The sequence below is a fragment of the Natator depressus genome, chromosome 1 (genome assembly GCF_965152275.1).
Source record: "Natator depressus isolate rNatDep1 chromosome 1, rNatDep2.hap1, whole genome shotgun sequence".
NCBI lineage: Eukaryota > Metazoa > Chordata > Testudines > Cheloniidae > Natator > Natator depressus.
The window spans coordinates 187,455,926-187,474,779 of record NC_134234.1 but is presented as its reverse complement, the minus strand read 5'-3'; the positions used below and the strand labels follow the sequence as shown (position 1 = coordinate 187,474,779).

Genomic DNA, 18,854 nt, shown 5'->3' with positions numbered 1-18,854 from the left:
CCATATGCAAAAACTATTTAAGGCAGGGGAGTGACCTCAATGTGGGTCATTCTTCACTGTCTCCGTGCCCAAGATGACTGCTGGAAACATCTAAGAAAAAGACTGGGGAGAGAAGAGCTGAGCCCAGGTTGGAAAGGTGTCCGGCCTGTGAAAGAAATACCTAGAGTTTTAAGCCTCAAGCAAGAGCAGCTTGCCTTCGAGAACCTCTACAATCTGCCTAAAACAACATTTAGGGTGAGAATTTCCTAGTTATAACCAATATCTTTAGGATATTGAGCTTAGCTTGCATGTGTGTTTCATTTACTAGGTAATCTGCTTTGATCTGTTTGCTATCCCTTATAATAAATTAAAATCTACCTTTTGTTGTTAATAAACTTGTTTTGTTTTGGTCATAACCCAGTGTGTGGAATTCATAACTGGGGGGCAAAAAGCTGTTGCATATGTGTCTCCACATTGAGGGAAGGCATGAATTTCATGAGCTTACGCTGCACAGTTCTCTGTGCAGCGTAAGATGGTGTAATTTTCAGTTTGCACTCCAGAGGGGGGTGTGCACTTGAGTATCTGGGTAGTTCCTTTGCTGAAGCCTTCCCATGCATGGGGTAGTCAGAAAGCCTTTTTGCATGTTACAACAGCTGGGTGTGTCCCTATGTGTATGTATGCTGGTGAAAATGTGAGACCGGGAGCGGGTCTGCAGCTTGTCACAGCAATACAGTTAAAGGGAGCACAGGCTGGCTCAGTGTTACACCAGTTCCAAGTGGCACCCCAGGGGGAACCTGTCAGAATGTGGTTATCAGTAATAATTATGTCTTGGAGTTTAATGTCCTTTTAAGACATCTCTCTTTAGATCCTGTTGGCATCTGTTTTTTAATTTATCCATAGCTAGAAATAGTATCTAAAGACATTGACCTACTACATTTTCTTTGCCATACAACACTACTGCTTAATTTGCTAAGCTTGTTTTGCTAATGTAGGTCTTGTAAGAGTGTTGGAACACTTAAATGGCTAATCAATATTTTATATGCAGTGAACAGCAGTGGAAAATAAGTTAGAGTAATAGAAAGTAAGACTTGTGTTCATGTGATTCATATGGGTCAGTTCTCTCATCGATGTCGTAGCAGTTTAAACAGATCTCTAATGCTAATGGTTTTTCTTCTTTTGTGCATAAATTCCCCTATGCTCTAATTGGGAGGGAGGGTCTAGATCTCATATTATGTAGACAAATATCCAGCCTGCTGGCATTATTAAAAATGATCTTCTCTCTCTAAGTGCTTGAAAGCATGGCAACGAGAGAGTCAATTTCATAAAAATGTCAGTGATAGCCCTTGAGACTTATAATAGATTGCTGGGTAGGGCAAGGGGAAATGTTGTATTTTCAAGGCAGAAAGTTATTTTTCTTTTCTGCGATCTATTTTGTTAATGAGGGACTGTAGCGGCAAATGTATCAAATAGTCGCATAACACAGTCATGACTATCTAACACACTTTTCTAACCAAAATGTATTTTCCTTGTCTGTTAGCGTTTCTGTATAACTCTGCGGCTATAGAAAGCCCATTTTATGTTCTAGTAAACTGCCCTAACAAGATCTTGTGTTTTTATTAGTTGTGCACATATACTTCAAGCACCTTGGCTAACCAACATAAACGATCCACATCAAAGTCTCACAATGTCTATATACGTTCTACTTTCATCAATTAATAGCAGCCTTTGCTTGACAAAATATGACCAGGGATCTTTACACATTTTGAGCCCTGTGCTTGTTTTTTTTCTTTCCTCTCAAAACCTTGGCAATATATTATATATTTGTCTGTCTTGTTGTGTTCTAATACGGACAGCAGAAACAAAATTCTTTCACTATTTACTTCCTCCTAGATGGAAAATTATTTTCATAACTATTGTTGAAAACCTGGGCTTTATTCCATATTAAATAGAAGCGTTTTTTCCTTTGAAGTAAACAGTGTTTTATTAAACATCCCTATAGTGTTAGCAGGAAGAGCTGGACTGGTAACACATTTCTTTCACAGATGATAATGCAATATGTACATCTATAACACATGGGATTTTGTGGAAACAGGTGGTGTTTGTTAAAATGTGCACTTCATTAGAATAATATTTTAGGCAGGGTTTCTTGAACTTTTGTCATAGTTTCCCTCCCATTCAGGTACAGAAAAAAGGCCACAGGGAATGGTGCATGTTAGTAGCATATTAGCCATGGCAGTGCGCGCTCGCTCGCTCGCGCTCTCTCTCTCTCTCTCTCTCTCTGTCTGCTGGCTTGTTCCCACTTAACTCTTCCAAAGCCAAAGTGGCTATATAGGGTGTACACAATATACCATAGAACAGTGGTTTTCAAACTTTTCTGATGAACCAGTTGAAGAAAATTATTGATGCCTGTGACCCAACGGAGCTCAGGATGAGGAGTTTTGGGAGGGGGCTCTGGGCTGGGGCACGGCGTTGGGGTGCAGGAGGGAGTCAGGGCTCTAGGCTGGGGATGCAGACTCGGGTGGGGCCGGGGCTGAGTGGTTTGGGGTGCAGGAGGGGGCTCTTGGTTTGAGGGGGTTCAGGGCAGGGGATTGGGGTGTGGGGTTGAAGCGCAGGCTTACTTCCGGCGGCTCCTGGTCAGTGGCGCAGCCGGGGTGCAGAGGCAGACTTCCCGCCTGTCCTGGCACCGCAGACCACGCTGCGCCCTGGAAGCGGCCAGCAGCAGGTTCGGTTCCTAGGTGGAGGCGCACAAGCAGCTCCGCGTGGCTCTCGCCTGCCGTGCTCAAGGCAGAGGCAGTGCTTGGAGCCCCTTGGCTCCCCCGCCTAGGAGCTGAACCTGCTGCTGGCCACTGCCGGGGCGCAGCGGGGTGTCGGAACAGGTAGGGACTAGCCTGTCTTAGATGGGCAGCACTGCTGACGGGACTTCTAATGGCCCGGTCGTTGCTGCTGACCAGAACCGCCACGACTCAGTGCCTTCCATTCCGCGACCCAGTACTGGGTTGCGACCCACAGTTTGAAAACCACCACCATAGAAGGTTCTGCTTTAGTAGAAAGCTTTTGGAAGGAAAAAAAAAGTTCTTGTGCTGCTTGTGCCTGAAACTCAGCTTGATAAATATTCCCTTAACGCTGATGCACCACGTGTGTGTGTGTGTGTGTATAGAGAGAGAGAGAGAGAGCTCTTAGCCCACTTAGACTCTGTTTTCACTGATGTTTTTGGATGTCCCAGTTTGCAGTTGCTGAACTTGAGACTTGTTTAAAGAGGCCTGATTTTCAGAAAGACCTTCTAGAAGTTAGGCCCCACTCAGGTGTGTCAAATTGAGCACCCCAAATAGCTATTTGCTTTTAAAATGTAGGTCTGTATTTTATAGAAGTTGCTTGCTATAATCACAGCCTTTACATGAAATCTCGACGGATTGTGCATTAGTGTCCAAAGGAGGAATTCAAAGAATCTTTCTGTTAAGAATTACTTTGGAATCCAAGGTTCTGATAATGCTTTAGCACAGGTTAGTTTGGATTATAATTGAAATTTGGAGTAGGGAGTTGCTCCATTATATTTCTAAGCTCAATGTAAGCTTTTAGAATTAGTTTAGTAGTTCTCTGTGTGGGTTTATTAGCACCAGTAGTGACTGCATGGGATTCTAGCATAATTATCAGAGAAAACTAGCAAATCCAGTTTCTCAGAATTTCAGTAGGCTTTGATCTGACCACTCTGAATGTGTCTAGATTTGCTTGGATTCAGCATGCCCCATGGAGGTTTGGAAATGTTTCCAAGTTTTTCCTGAACTAATTTATCTCCGTTCTGTTGGCATTCTCAGTTAGAATCGCAGCAGGCCAGCATTTTGAAAGCTGGAGGGTGCAATGCTATTCCAAATGGGACCTTGAGCAGAGGAGGGAGACAGCAGTGGGGATGTAGATGGTATGAAGCACTCTAGATCCACCTACTTGTTCCCACTGCAGAAATACTTCTGCTGCAGGGAAAGCAATGGGCTGCCTCTCAAAAGTAATTTTTCTTCACTTCCTGCCTTCCTAATGCAGCTGTCCTTGGGAGCAGCTTAAATGTCTAAGGCTGCAGGCTCAGCTAGCTCAAGCTTTGCTTCTCATCTTAGCTGCTTGTGGCCCCAAGGGACTCAAGCACCACAGCACATAGCTCTTTAGGCAGGATGGGAGGGGGGAACAAAAACACCACAAAGAGCAAAACAAAATTAAAAATCGAAAGGCAAATATGCTTAAAAGAAGAAACAAGGTAAGGGGAGGTAAAGAGAACAGATAAAAGGATGAGAGGAACATGGCTGGGGCCTGGTGCGAGTGGGGCCTGGAGGGTATCCAACCACCAATCTATCTTGAGGGGAACTGATACAAAAGAGAGAAGCTGCTTGGGGGCCTCTGCACTGGGCTCCAATCTAATCTTTGCGACCATCTCTGGGCTGGACTCCATTGCAGGTTTGCAGTGGATGAAGAGGTAATGTCCGATTGTTCAATCGTAAACCTAGTTTTAAAAGGCAAATTCAGACTTTTTTAAAAATTAATTTGTAAGAAGTTGAAAATCTTGGGATATAGATTCTGAGGTTTAAAAAGGAGAATTAATTCATGTCACTTTGGCTACATCAGGGAATATACTTTTTTTTTTTTTGAGTCCACAGTGCTGTATTTTGGTATCCCAGCACATGGAATGCTTTTTTCATGGTCTTGCTGTTGTATTTGCCACTGTAACATTCTCAGTGTAGTTTTATATGGAAATATTCATGTACTTGCATATTTGATGAAAGTTCAGTTCTGCTGCTCTGACTGCTTCTAGCGTAGGATTGCCAACCCTTCAGGTTTGTCCCGGAGTCTCCAGGAATTAAAGATTAATCTTTAATTAAAGTTTATCATGTGATGAAACCTCCAGGAATATGTCCAACCTAAACTGGCAACTCTACAGGTTAATTTAATTTAAGAAATACTTGTCTTGAAGTGCTAGTAATTTAAGATTTTTAACTAACTGAAGACCGACCAGCTGACTAAATTAAGTTGGAAGCTTACTGGTATGTTCTAAATACCCACCTTCCTAAATAGGAACTATGGGATAATGATCTCTGTGTGGGGATGGGGAGAGGGAAAGTCTTGAATAGAATAAAGTATGGACAGTATAACCCGTCACTGAGGTTTCTATATTTCTCTAATTCACACTTTCAAAAAGCAGTGGTTACCTTAATAATTTAGAATTGTTTGGTTCAGTCCTTATATTTAAATAGTTAAGATATAGACACATTAATTACACATCATAGACACATACATTCACTCTGGACAGAAATATAATTCAGACATTTTATAAATGGAGAAATGTGCGTGGTTCCCCTCTCCAGTTGGCAACACTTGTGATTTTTACCACGATTCTAGCTGTATATGATGTTTTAATTTAAAGCCTCAGTTCCTGGAGAAAAGTGATTAAATAGATCTCAGCTTGCAAATTAAAAAAAAAAAAAAAAAATTGCTTGCCTCATAGTTGCTGAGAAAAGCCTGAAAACATGACTCAGATGCAAGCTGAAGGCTCCAAAACCAGAATGCAAATAAAAATAACCTTAAACTTATTTTGTTTTTAAAAAACATAACTAAGCCAGTCTCAGGGTTTTTGGGGCCCGACACATGACTTCTGAATGTTTGGTGTTAGCAATACTGTTAATACTTCCCAGCACCACTGGCGGAACCTCCTCCTATGACCTTGCCTTTATATCACACTGGTCACTGTGATAACCCACCAGCTCCACTGGACAACCTCTTGTAAAGCAGGATTACTCTGGGTTGGTAGGATTAGAAAAGGTGATCTTTCCACTTCATCTGTGTTTCCAATGTAACACTTCTACCACAGCCTAGCAGAAGCAGAAAAACTGCTGAGAATCCCTAGGTACTACTTCTCTAGTTCTGCCAGGAAGAGCCACTTGCAGGGGCACAGATAGGATTTTTTTTTTTTTTTTTTTTTTAGTGAGAGATGCACAGAAGTAAAAGGAAAGAGCCCTCGAGGTGGGGAGGGTAAGCAGAAACAAACTGAAGTGTAAATGGAACCCACAGAGCTGCTTCAAAAGTTCTACTGGCAAAATGGTAGCCTGCGAAATTTGAGAATCATCCCTTTTTGTTATCTGCAGCGTGGACAACACCAGCAACATATTGCTTTACAAAGGTTTCTCTTTCTATACCTGGCTGCAAGTCTAAACTTCTCTCTTGATGTTTGAACATAATCTTGAGTATTGTTTACACCCATTTCAATGTTGTTGATGATTTCTCCTTGTTCCTCCACCAGAAGCGAGATCTGGATAAAAAATTCCTTCAAGTCTTTGATATGGTTCTCCAGATTGACCAATTCTTTGTGTCTTTGTTCAATCTCTGATAGTTGAGCTTTAGTGATTTTGACTTCAGTAAGCAGATTTTCATTGAAAATCTCCCATTTTCCTTGTTGAAGCATATCGTTCACTTCTTCCTCGGAGACCTCTTTCCCAACCACGTCAAGCTGGCGGACAATGAATGTCTTGCATTTCTCCTGCTTGGCTGTTATAGCATCATTGTATGAAAGCATGGTGTTTTGGAAACGCAGGAAAAGGAACGCATGCTGAGATGTAAGGATTCTTGCAATGGCGGAAGATGGCCCGTGTTCGCTTTCAGACTTCTTCACTGTTTTTGACAGTTCATCCAAGCATTTACTTACTTGCTCTGCTTGAATTTTTATTTCTCTTGTAATGTTGGACTCCTTTTTAATAACGCTAAACCTTCTCATTGAGGACATGAGGTTTTTCTGCTGCTGACCAAACTTTTGAACATCCTCTGCCAAGTTACTAATCTCGTCCTGAAGTCTCTGGATTTCATTTAGGTGCCTCTCAGTTATGGGCTCTTTCTCATAAATAATAGCTTGCTGTTCAAACTCTACTTGGTAGTCTTCCTTCACCCCAGGCGCACAGCTGTTCTCTTCAGCTAGCTGCAGTTCTTTTGCTCGCAGTTTAAGTTCTTGAAGGCGGTCTTTCATTTTTTCCGTCGTGCAAGGAACAGCAGGCTAACTTTGTCTTTCCTTATGAGTTGAAGTCACTGTAATCCTAAATGTAATAACAACAACAAAATCCCTGTTTAGCAATTATCTGCACACAAACTGGCTATGCAGATGGCAGAGAGCTATTCCTGTGCACAGAGATAAGATGTCAAAGAAGCAGCAAATGGGAGAATATGAGCGTCTGACTAAATAAACCTTGTATCTGGTGATTACAGCTATTCGATAAATTGCAGTTAACATAAGACCGCAAGGCTTTGACTTGCATCAAACAGGTGCCAGTTAAGAGCATATCCCAGCCTTTTCAGTGCAGAATTTACTCCCCAAATGTACACTGGCCTGAAGCCCAAGATGGGCTGTTCAGTCCTGGGACAGCAGTAGTTTTATGATTTGGTATCTCGAAATTAAAATGGATTAGAAAATGAAGGTAGGGCATGTTTGAAAAAAACAATTGTTTGAAAAAAAAATATTAAATTTATGTTTTAATATGAATTCTTGGAGTGTGAGGTGAAATTCCTACTAGCATAGCTCTGAATTTTCAGGATTAGAACAGGAGTTTTATACCGTTCTCAGCTTCCCAATGGGCATCACAGTCCTTAATTTCTAGTCCTGGGATGTTATAAGCTAGACCTTTAAAAGTGAAACATTTTTGTTTGGAAAAGCTATTTTAGGCCTTTTGTTTAACATGGTTTAGAAATCTCTGCTCCCCCCAACCCCCCCCTTCCAAGGCCTGTATAGTTAAACTAAGGGTAGCTACTTTTAAAATTCCTTTATTGTTCTGTAAGTTGTATTTGGTGCATACAGCATTCATGGTAGTGTAGTTGGAAGGTTTTCTCTGCCTTTATTAGAATTACAGTAGAACCTCAGAGTTACGAACACAGGATTTTGAAAGGGAATGAAACCAATGTCTGATGACGCAACTTTAACAAAACAGCGCTCTTGGAGTGAAGCTTTCTTTGAATGTTTAGCTTACACTGTCTTTGGTGTGCATAGTTTTAAAGTATTTAGTTAAATGTTATACTGTACGGGTCATTACATAGAGCAGAGCCCCAGATGGCTGCTTGTGTTGCTTGTGCTTATTGCTGGCTCACAGACTCATGGGGGCTTTCAAATAGTGGTAGTCTTAAACAGGGTGGTGAAAAACCTTGTATGGGCTGGTATATCAAATGTGGAATTGACATGTTTTAATGTAGTGACATTTTTGTGGCTGTTTCAGTGCTACTGCTGTTAAGCCTTCTTCTCCTCTTCCTACCCCTCACCCCCCCCATCAAAGGAGAAAATAATTGATGGGATTGTTTTTGCAGTAGAATCTCCGTTCCCAGCTACTGCTCTGGAATAGGACTTGGGGTAACTGTCTAGTTCAGGATTTTTGTGCAAGTACAGCATAATACGAGAAAGTTGTATAGTACCTGATGACCTTATGTTTGGAGCTACTAGTGTAAAATTCATTTTAATGTCTCAAAGCTTTAGTCAGCCCAAACATTTTTCCAGAGGACATCTACATCATGACTCTGAAACTTTTCTGGAATTAAACATTGATTATACTAGATCTGAGACAGGAGGAATATATTAAAATTATAAACCGAAGATAACTACACTTGGGAGTGTAAATTACACAAGCATCATTAAATGTGAAGTTAGTGACTTTTCAGTGCTTTCTTTAACAAATTCTTTATGTTGGATGGGAAATATATTCTACATATAAAATGGAAAATAAATTGTTTATATCTAATCTAAACAAAGTTAGGATTTTCTTTAATGTCTAAATTTGTTCATGTTGATTCCAAACTGCTGCTTTGTCTATCAGGATAACGAGTTGTCAATGTAATACGTCTACATTAGATGTAACAGAGCAACACATTACGAAGGGTAGATCACTTCTGGATTAAATTATGTTTATAATCTTTTCTGTGAATGATCAGGAACCATAGGTCTAGTCAGCAAAACAGGTATGTACATTTGGAATGTCAACTCAGATATCAACCAACTAGTGCTGTAGTACTGTCTTTATTAAAGTTTGGCTAGTAGAAATTTCTCATCATGTGCATTGAAGAAAAACACAACACTCCCCCACTCTCCTTGAACTCAAAAATGACTAATGTTTTGCTCAATTTTCCAAAAAACTTACCATTTGGCAAAAAGCAAGAATGGAAAATTTCAAAGTAAGAGGTAAAGACTGAAGGAAGAGAGGAACATGTGATGATGGAGTTGTAAAATCAATTTCTGTGCGTCCTTAGCTATAGAGGTCATTACTGCCTGCTGTGACAAAGGATAAATGATGAAAACTTATTGTAAACTGTTCGCTGGTCCTTACATAATTATACACAGTACCATGACTACAGTCATGGTCTGTTGTTTGGCTCTGAAATCCTTTTCATTGCGTCTACAGAGATGATCCAAATGTTCTAACAGTTAGCATTTAGGTAGGTTTACTCTCTGTTACCTTTACCTTTAGGATAAACTTCTCACTAGTGGCAAAAATGGAGGATTTGTGCAGACTGGGACACTACATCTCCCTTCCTATGGACTTAATAGGGGGAGTTCAACTGCATCCTATCTCGAAAATTTCCCACCACTCTTAATTGAAGTCTACCTTTGGCACAAGGTTAATCTTCAGATGAACTTCACCAATTAGATCAGAACACATTAGAATATATGAAGCAAGTTACATTACAGAAGGGCTTTAAAAACGTTATCAGAGTTCACCATCATACTGCCAAGATTCAACTCTATAAACTTCAAATAATTCAAAATTGCTTAGAGTTACTGCATAAAGAGTTGCCTCCACAGTTAGTAAGTGTACACTAGTGGAGTGGAGTGCCATTTTGGCTGTTTTTTTGGTGGTGATAGGATAACTTTTTAATATACTGATGTTTTTAAAAAAAAAGTGAAGATCTTTAACAATCAAGTTCAGTGTGTTTATATATCATCGAAGTAGTGACACATGTAATGACAGCGAAGGAGTGATTCCTATAAATTGTCAGTATGCAACATACCTTTTGTACATATTTACACAGTAGTGTGAACACCTTAAATAATAGTACCCTGGTAGTTTCTCTGATCCCTAGTCTACACTTAAGGTCCCTAAATACATTTTTGCATAATGAAAAGTTATGAAACTAAACTTGGGAATATATTTCCAACAAACTTAAATATGCCTGTCCACAGGAAGATTTAACAGGAAATCAAACCTAACAATAAATGTAAACTGTGTTAAGACTTTTTGCTGCGGGCCATAAGTAATTGGAGAAAAGATAGATACTGTATCCTAGCATTGGTAATCTCCCCCTGCTCTCTTTGTTTTTTCTTGGTTTTTGCTGCTGGTTTTTTGGTTTTTCTTATAGTTTTTTGTGATACAATGTAATAATTTTCTAAGAGCCAACAAATCCACCAGTGTCAGTGTTTTGGTAATGTACAGAGACTTAAGTTCAGGCAAGCCTGTTAATCTACTGTAAAACATTATTTTGCTCAAAGCAAAGAAGCCCTTGCATGATGTATTCATGTTACAATAATTCCTTAGCATTGCTAAACTTACTGTACATCTGCCCATAGTAGAAGACATGTGATTTGTTAGAGATAACATTCTTTTGAAATGTTTCAGAATTGCTTGGCCCCATTTAGACTGCTCCAGGGAAAGTTCAGATTGGGGCATGTGAAAGTAATCGGGAGTGCTGAATAAAACTTCAGAGAAGTGACCTGAAAATCTGTTTTAGCATAACCTAACACGTCTGTTGACCCGTGTTAATTTAGTATGATTTTAGAAGCCTATAATTAAAAGGCAAGTTATAAGGGCACACCATTGGTGGTAATGGGGTGGCAAGATAGAGCTTTTGTGAAGCTGAATGATTTGCAGTTAATTGTTGGGAAAACTTTAAAACAAGCAGTCACCATGTTACCCCTTCAAAACCAGTTATAACCATATTAAAAGTTGGCTGCCAACTCTGTTAGTGTAAACATGCAATAGCAGAAAAACACTGTTTTTGGATTTTGTATGTGTTTTTGTATATCTTTAAACAACTGTCTACTTAGTTTCCAAGTATTTGAGTGACATTATCTTCAAGTTGGCAAACGCACACTTCTTTATGGGAAAATGTAGTGATAGTGTATGAATGTCCTGGGACTGTGTACTGGAATATTCAGAATACCAGTCTCCTATCTTTCCCCATGCACTCACAGACTGAGCAATTAGTGTTCAAATATTAAACTCACAGAGTTAAGAGGAAAACACTTTAAATAGCTATTAATAATTGGACGACTTTGTGCTTTTACTTTAGTCTTAGTGGGAATGGAATGTAAGCGATTGAAACTTAGTTCCATATCTTACATCCTAACAGCCTAGTCCCTGCCTGCAAACACTGCTTGCCAATTAAGCTTGTCAGTGTGTTGGCAACTAAGAAAAATGCAGTCAGAAGTTTCAGGTAAATACAGTTGACAAGTTGAAGTGGGGGATAGGCAGATTGTGTAATTGCTGGTAGTCTCATTTATGCTGTGGCTCAAAACAAGCGGTGTAAGTGCTCAGTATTTTCAGTCAAACAGTGTAGCCTTAAATGGCTGTAAACACAGTTGGTATCCATTTCTAACAAGGTTCCAAGCTATATTACAACTGTGTTCAGAAACAACGCTATAGACTATATGAGAGAAGAACCCTGCATGACGGTCACTTTTGAGCACAGTGACTGGGAGCAAAGTTTTAAGAGTGTAGTGTGGTCTAGAGTCCAAGTCGTCATTCTTAGGTGTCTCATATTAGTAGTGCAAGAATAGGCTCAGTGAGATGTGCAACATCTGAAATGCCTATAGTTAAAATACTTTTTGCTGCACATGGGAAAAATTATATTAGATCTGAATTTTCAGTTTGTTCAGCAGCTTTGCTTGTGTATTTTCTCACAAAATTGGAGAAAAAATTGTTATGCTTTCAACATTTTTCTGTAGAATCTTCCAGTGACGTTATCCCAAATGCTGCATTAAAGTAGATACAGAAGAAAAATTAAGTGCAGGTATAGGTTTTCTTTTTTTATTTTAAAACACCTTGCTTACGGGATATTCAAGCTAATTTTTTTGTTTATAAAATGGTAAGCAGGCTTGATGAATATTTCCTCTATTAAAAAAAGTCACTGCTTTAAAATGTGAAACGAGCTGATGTTCATGGAAAAATAGCTATTCTTAAATTGTATTGGAACGGGTCACATTTTCTGTTTCTATGCCAAATTCAGTCCAGTTAGACCAGCTTCTATTTTTAAAACACTGCTGCATGTGTGCATATTGTAAAAAATGAATTATTCACGATAAACGCTCTGGGTATCTCTGTGTGTGTGTTATATGTTGTGCAATAAAAGGAATGTAGCAAACAGAGGGACTCTGTGAAGGTTGTTCAGCCTGAAAAAACATACTCACTATGACAGGCTTTATATACTGAAGGTTGCTATAGTGTGTTAAACTGCTCTGCATATTTGTAGTGCAACATCGTTGTCCATTGTGTTGAAAAAGTAACCAGTAGCGGGCAATAATGCTTACGTTAAAAATGCTGATGCTTGAGGCTTGCGTTAAGAATGTGACGTCCAACTGGCACAAAGGAATTGGGATCATACTAGAGCGAGTGCTTTGGGGGCTATTTGTCCATACAGTTGTCCTAGCTTGCTGCAGGTAGGCTCTGCCACTGACTCCTTATAGGGTTGTTGATAGAGGGTGCCTGGAACAGGACTCTGCTGTAAGCAGAGAGGGGTGTATTTAGATACTTGGCAATTAGCATGAGTAGGTTTTGAGGAAAAGTGATGGTATTGGGTGCAGTGTGTCAAACTGGGAGTCGGAGTAGAGGACAGGTTTGAGGGGAAAACAAGGAACAAGCTTTAAGAGCTGGAAGGGCTAGTGGTATTAATGAGGGGGTTGTTTGAGGTGGGTTTGGGAGGTTCTGGATGTGACAGACAGGGAAAAAAGTGATTTCTTTGGACATAATGGTAAGGATTTTAGGATTTCTGAGGGACTGGTAAACTCCAGGAGAGGGAACTGCAGAATTTTGTGAAGCCATTATGTTCTGGGAAGCATGAGAATTACTGTAGATTGCTAGCCTTGAGATGTTGGGTGGAGGAGGGGATTGTGAGCAGCTGAGATAGTACAGGGTCGAGAATGGGCTGAAGCACTAACATTAGTGGAATGGGAAGAAATGGTGGCTGTTGTGAGTTATAGTCTGTGTAAGCTTTTATGCCTTCAAAGTGCTGTATAACAGCTGATTCTCCACATGTTCCTGTGACGTAAACATCTTATTGCCTCTATTTACAGTTGGGGAAACTGAGATAAGAAGTGAAGTATCTTGTACACATTGAGTCATTGGCAAAACCAGGATTTGGATTAGAACCTGCAAGTTCTGGATCCTTTATTTTAAACATTGCCATAATAATAATAATCACAATTCCCACGCATAAAGATAGCAATTGTGCTGTATCTCACTGTTTCTTTGGGTAATGGAAAGTGAGAAGTGCATGCAGTATGGACTTCCAGAACTCAACACTAACAGCCTGGAGATGGCCTCTTGCTGTTAAATGTACACTGCACCTGGAAGTCCAGACTGACAAACCACTCTTTTACTAACTGCCGAAACAGGCAAGCTGTGTAATGGGAGTGGATAAACTTAATTAGAAACCAGAATGGAGCGTTTTAAAGTTTCTAACGTGGCTTTTACCATAGCTAATATCCTAACTTTAAAAATGTCTTAATGTTGTCAGTGCCCCTTTTAAAAAAAACTGGCAGGGTTTTCAAAATGAGTAAGGGAGATGCTGACCTTTTTTCAGTTCATTTGTGGCTACAAAATGGAGTAGCTGCACCTTTACTTGATTGTTGCAAATATAATACCACAACTGCAAATCACAAAACTCCCCCAATGAAAATTAGGCAAACCTCCGCTGCAGTGGTGACTATTTTGGAAGCTCAGCCACTGCTATACTTCGAGGGCAATAAAACCGGGTAGCATGGGAGATGGGTGAAATCAATGCCTTTAATTTCTGTAGCGTCTAGTAGCTACCCAGACCATTCAAGGCTTGCTCTCCTGACTTATACAACTGGAGACTAAAAATTTACTCTGTAGATTGCCAACTACTGCTTGGTCCCATTTCACAGCTGCCAGACCAGAATGCTGACATTGTAACCATGAAACAGAGCTTTACTGTCGTGTGAGAGAGCTTTCCAGACAACTTTCAGTATTTTTATCAAAAGAACGGCACTGTGCAAAGAGCACACATCAGCTGTATGCTGACTCCACAATGAAGTTCTCTATCCAAGTGCAGTATAGCAGAGGCAGTAGTAGTGTAACTTTCTGTACTGCTCTGCCTTTGCGGGTGAGAGAGATCTTAAACCTTCATGATGAACCAACCCATGGCCCCTGAGATGCTACTGCTAACAAAGCTGACAAGTTTTTTTTTTTTTATGGACACAGTTATATGAGGAAGTAGACTAAACCCACCAATTCTCTTTACGTTGGCCACCCAACTAGCTCTTGGTATGATCTGGGTCAGATAGAATCCAATGAGCTACAGGTGAAAGGCTTTATATCCCATTACCCAATTTCTACAAGGCTAGAGCTGGATTATTTAGTCTTCAGTCTTTTGTCTGTGAAAGGTTTCCAGTTCCTTCTCCTTTATAACGTGTTCACATATAGTTTAAATCCTGTGCATAGACATAGGAAAATACCATTTACAATCTATTGTCTGTCTGTCTGCCCTTCAGCCTGAAGTTTGGAATCCTTGTGTTGAACTCAGAGTTCTCTCTGGATAGAGCCTGTTTGATTCAAAGTCATGAGTCATGATTCAAATAGTACAGGGTGGAGAGCTTTGAGAAAACACTCCCAGTAAATAGGAATAGGATTCAGAAGTGAGGCAGGAATGATTCACAGGGTAAGTTGTTCTAAGTGAAACAAGAGTTAGAATTGTCATTAGCATGATTACTTCAAGTGGTAGCCTAAGAAAGGAGCTGCACTAGAAATGGCTACAAATAAAACTAACACATAGAAAGATTACTATATTTCTAAGTATATCCTATACTTAGAGGTGGTGGAGTTGGCTGGGGGGAATCTTGAATTGGATAAAGTTGATTCTCTTTAATCTCCTTCCAAATGCATGTATACAAACTCTTCATTCCATCCCCATAGCAGGTGGATGGTACTGCAGCACCTTACTTCAAGGCATATCATGCCACCAGTTTTTCATCGGGTATGCATCCGATGAAGTGAGCTGTAGCTCACGAAAGCTTATGCTCAAATAAATTGGTTAGTCTCTAAGGTGCCACAAGTACTCCTTTTCTTTTTGCAAATACAGAGTAACACGGCTGTTACTCTGAAACCAGTTTTTTCAGGATAACTCACTATTTTAAAAGGGGAGTTCTGCTTTAAAAGTGAAGGTACAGAAGGCCCAGTTTGAGAGGTAAAGTAGTATAATTCACTGTATTTGAGAAAGAAATACCAGTGCCAATTTATTGGTAAGTACAAAAAAAGCACTGGTGGATTATGTGACTGTCACACTTCTCAACAAATCCAGAACATACTGTAAACTGAGTCTGTTATTTTGGAAATAGAAGGTAGGAGACTACTTATAGCTAAAAATCAATTTTAGATTAGCTAGTTTAATTTTGTAATATTTTGCTTCGTTAATATCTGTTAAAGGTGTTCTGCAAAGAGAGGAGATGGGAATCAAAGGAGGCTTGCTTTCTAGTTCTGTCATAATATATAAGGAGGACTGAAAGTGTGAGTTTTTGTATGTTTGTTTTATGTTAGAAATACCATCAATATAGTCTTGTCTTCCATGACTTTGCCAGAGATTTCATTGGAAGACTAAAAAATTGCAGGGGAACTTACTAAGCCCTTAGTTGAAGGGGAAGGGATGTGGAATCTAAAGAAATCTTTTCTCTCAACTCTAGGCCAGGTGTTTGAGTTAAATAGGCATAAATGAAAAACACAGTGTAAACAGGGAATAAAAATCCTTTCCTGTCTTAATTGCTGAGGTTTCACTTTCTTGGTATTAGTAAGAGTAAGTCATTCTATTAGTTGTCCATAGGGCCTTGCAGGAAGAACAAGGTAGAGAAGACCAGAATTTCTAACGTTATAAACAACAACAACAAAACCAAATTGAACACCTTTTTAAAAATAAGTACATAAATGCATTTATTTTAATTATGAATTATTAATACAAGTAATAAATTCAGGCTGCCTCTATATACCATGACGTGCAGAAAAGCATAACCGACTTGCTTTTCCTTTTGCAGATCACTGTTATGATCAGATCTCCTCTGTGCATACACATGCACGTACCTCTCCTTTGTTTTTCCCATTACATATGGTAGGAATCTTGGTTAATACACTACCTTGGCGGAGGGGAGAGAGAGACCAGCATCCGTGATCTCTAAATGAAACCACTGTTGCTCATGGAAAGCCATTCCTATTGAATTACTTCTGCTATTGCTAGCATTTCTGATACTGTACATTTTCTGAATTTGTGGTACCCTTCACTATTCATGGTTTTTGATGGGCAGTATTTTAGAATTTTGGGAAGTACAAAGGCTTTAGAATCAATTAGAGAGAATCACATTTGAAGGCAATACATGATTTATCTTGAGGTCAAATTGGGTCCAAAATTTTAGGTTCTGTAGTCATAGGCTTTTACAAAAATTATTCCACATAAAAATGTTTTTAAGATACTACTTAAAGAAAATCCATTGGCAAGATAGGAGTCAATGAACCCCTTCAGTATTTACATTGCAGCATTGTGCTTATGCATGAAAATCACTGGATCTTGAGCCAAGCTGAGAGACTGGCAAAAAAACAGAGAAAAGTAAAATTGGTTTTGTAAAATTCTTACATGTATGTTGGAGCTTCAGATATAAATACGGAAATGTGCAACATGCCATTAATGTGAAAGTGTCCTTTTTCCATATCTGGATTAATCCACGAAACCATCTGTTGGATTTCAGAAACATGTAGCATTCGTGTTTCTGTGGCTCAGGTGTCTTAAATTTTAGAAATAGGCAAATCAAGGAGTAAGTTATTTTGTATTATTATGAGACATTCAGATTTTGCCTATAGGTGAACAGAACTTTTTACTGAATGCTCGTCTGTGTATCGGCAATACTTTTCTTAAATGCCAGATGCATGATGTCAGTACTACTAAATGTGTACACACGCTCCCTTTCCCATGACTCTTCAAATAAAGTTCAAAAGCTCTAGTCATCATAAAAATCCGAATTGATCTAAAAGTTTTAGTGCTTTGACTTTAACATATGCAGAAGTAAATGTTAATATGCAATCTTAAAAGAAAGCCAAGTATCTTAATATAAAATTAAAATAAAATAAGCGTGCTCTTCTGTGTATGCAGTTTTTCACTTGGTAAACTTAATTTGACAAACTGAGTGAAGCCCTCTGCTGGTTTATCACTTCAGGTATGTTTTGATGTACGCCTCTCGCAGTTTTAAAACATGAACCTTCCTAATAAACGATTCTACTGACTTGAAAAATTAAAAGCAAGTCCTTTCCTTTAAGGTAATTCTGGCACACTTCCATAAAAATACATTTATGCATTAAAACTTGTCTCACAAATTAGCATCCATATACATGAGCAGTAGAATTGTTGAGAGCATATTTACTAGTAGCACTGTCAAATTCTGAGCAGGGGAGACAGCCACTATTTGTGTATCTTCACACTTAGTTATTTCATTTTAAACTGTACTGCAAACTTTTTCTGTAATATTTGCAACTGTTAATGCAAAATAAAACCAACTGTTTACCTTATAATGCTGTGCTGGTGGCAGTCGTCTTTTGTTTTGTTTTGTTCTTCGGTGCTGGAATCCTACTTCTAAGGGTGAAATTCAGTGTATCCTGAAAAGTATGATTTTGACCATTTGCTTAAGTAATGTGTCTTGAGTGCCTTTCTGTTAAACAGTTTCTGCATGCCTGCTCCTCCTGGTTCTTAAATAATCATCTGGAGGGTGCATCTCGGAGAGCTGTGGTATGAAAAGCTGACTCCTTGCAAGTAGTACTACAGTCGAAGAGCAAACTGGTTACTTTACTCTTGAGGAATCTGGTTCTGCCAGTTGGAGACTCAGCCTTGCGTTAGAGGAGGTTCATTTTATTATAATTGGCCAATAGCAGAAAGTTCCTGTGACTAGCTTCTTAGACACATTATTTGTAGGCTGGAAGTACAATATTCATTTAAAACAAAATAAAAACCAGAAACCTCCTTGAACAGGAATTGAAGTTCTCCATTGAAGCGGGGGAGGAAGGCTCACCGACCTATTCACAAAACTAGTTTGGAAGCGTAGGCCCCCCAACAATCAGTATTTTAAGTCTTTAACTCAGTTCATAAATTGAGTCCAAAGATAACACAGGAACATGTTTAGGCTTGTCAGAATTCAATTTTCATTTATTTTTTATTTCAATGGATAATATCAGTGTTTGTTTATAAGATTTTTTTTATTTTTATCAATTTTAAATTTTCACAGCTGTGGGAAATTATGGGGGTCAGATAATTATTTAATGACATGTTGAATTAAAAAAGTTAAAGCTTATACCCATTTAAAACCCAAATTGTCAGCATCACATGTCAAAGTGTACAAAGTAAATATACTTCAAACTAAATTCTCAAGCAGCATTTTTCTTACTTTGCCCATCTGTAAGTTTTGATTATCATCAATGGAAATATTTTTTCATCGATTTGTATATGATGAAATCAATGTTTGCCAACCTTTACCAGTAAAAATCTATTCCCTCCAAGCATTTGTAGGTTGTATCATCTTAATCAGTTCTCTTCACCAGTTGTGTCCTCTTCTCTGGATCTTTACCTTGTCCAACAGAGAGAAATAGTTAGTTATTTCACTTCTTATGTAATTGTTACTT

The 18,854-nt window shown here is 39.0% G+C and overlaps 2 protein-coding genes across 5 annotated transcripts in view; one reads left to right on the top strand and one right to left on the bottom strand.

Moving 5' to 3' along the window:
• Nucleotides 1–18,854, top strand: part of ARL13B (ARF like GTPase 13B) — an 80,455-nt gene that overhangs the window by 20,393 nt on the left and 41,208 nt on the right. The window lies entirely within an intron of this gene.
• STX19 (syntaxin 19) lies at nt 5,620–18,004 on the bottom strand. Its single transcript, XM_074946980.1, has 2 exons — nt 17,747–18,004; nt 5,620–7,037 (listed from the first exon to the last, which is right to left on the bottom strand). Exon 2 carries the CDS (start codon nt 6,968–6,970, stop codon nt 6,089–6,091), a length of 882 nt encoding a protein of 293 aa, XP_074803081.1. The 5' UTR covers nt 6,971–7,037; nt 17,747–18,004; the 3' UTR covers nt 5,620–6,088.

Bases quoted from the DNA above. Each gene is read 5' to 3' on its own strand.
- STX19 (XM_074946980.1), bottom strand. From the start codon at position 6,970: ATGAAAGACCGCCTTCAAGAACTTAAACTGCGAGCAAAAGAACTGCAG.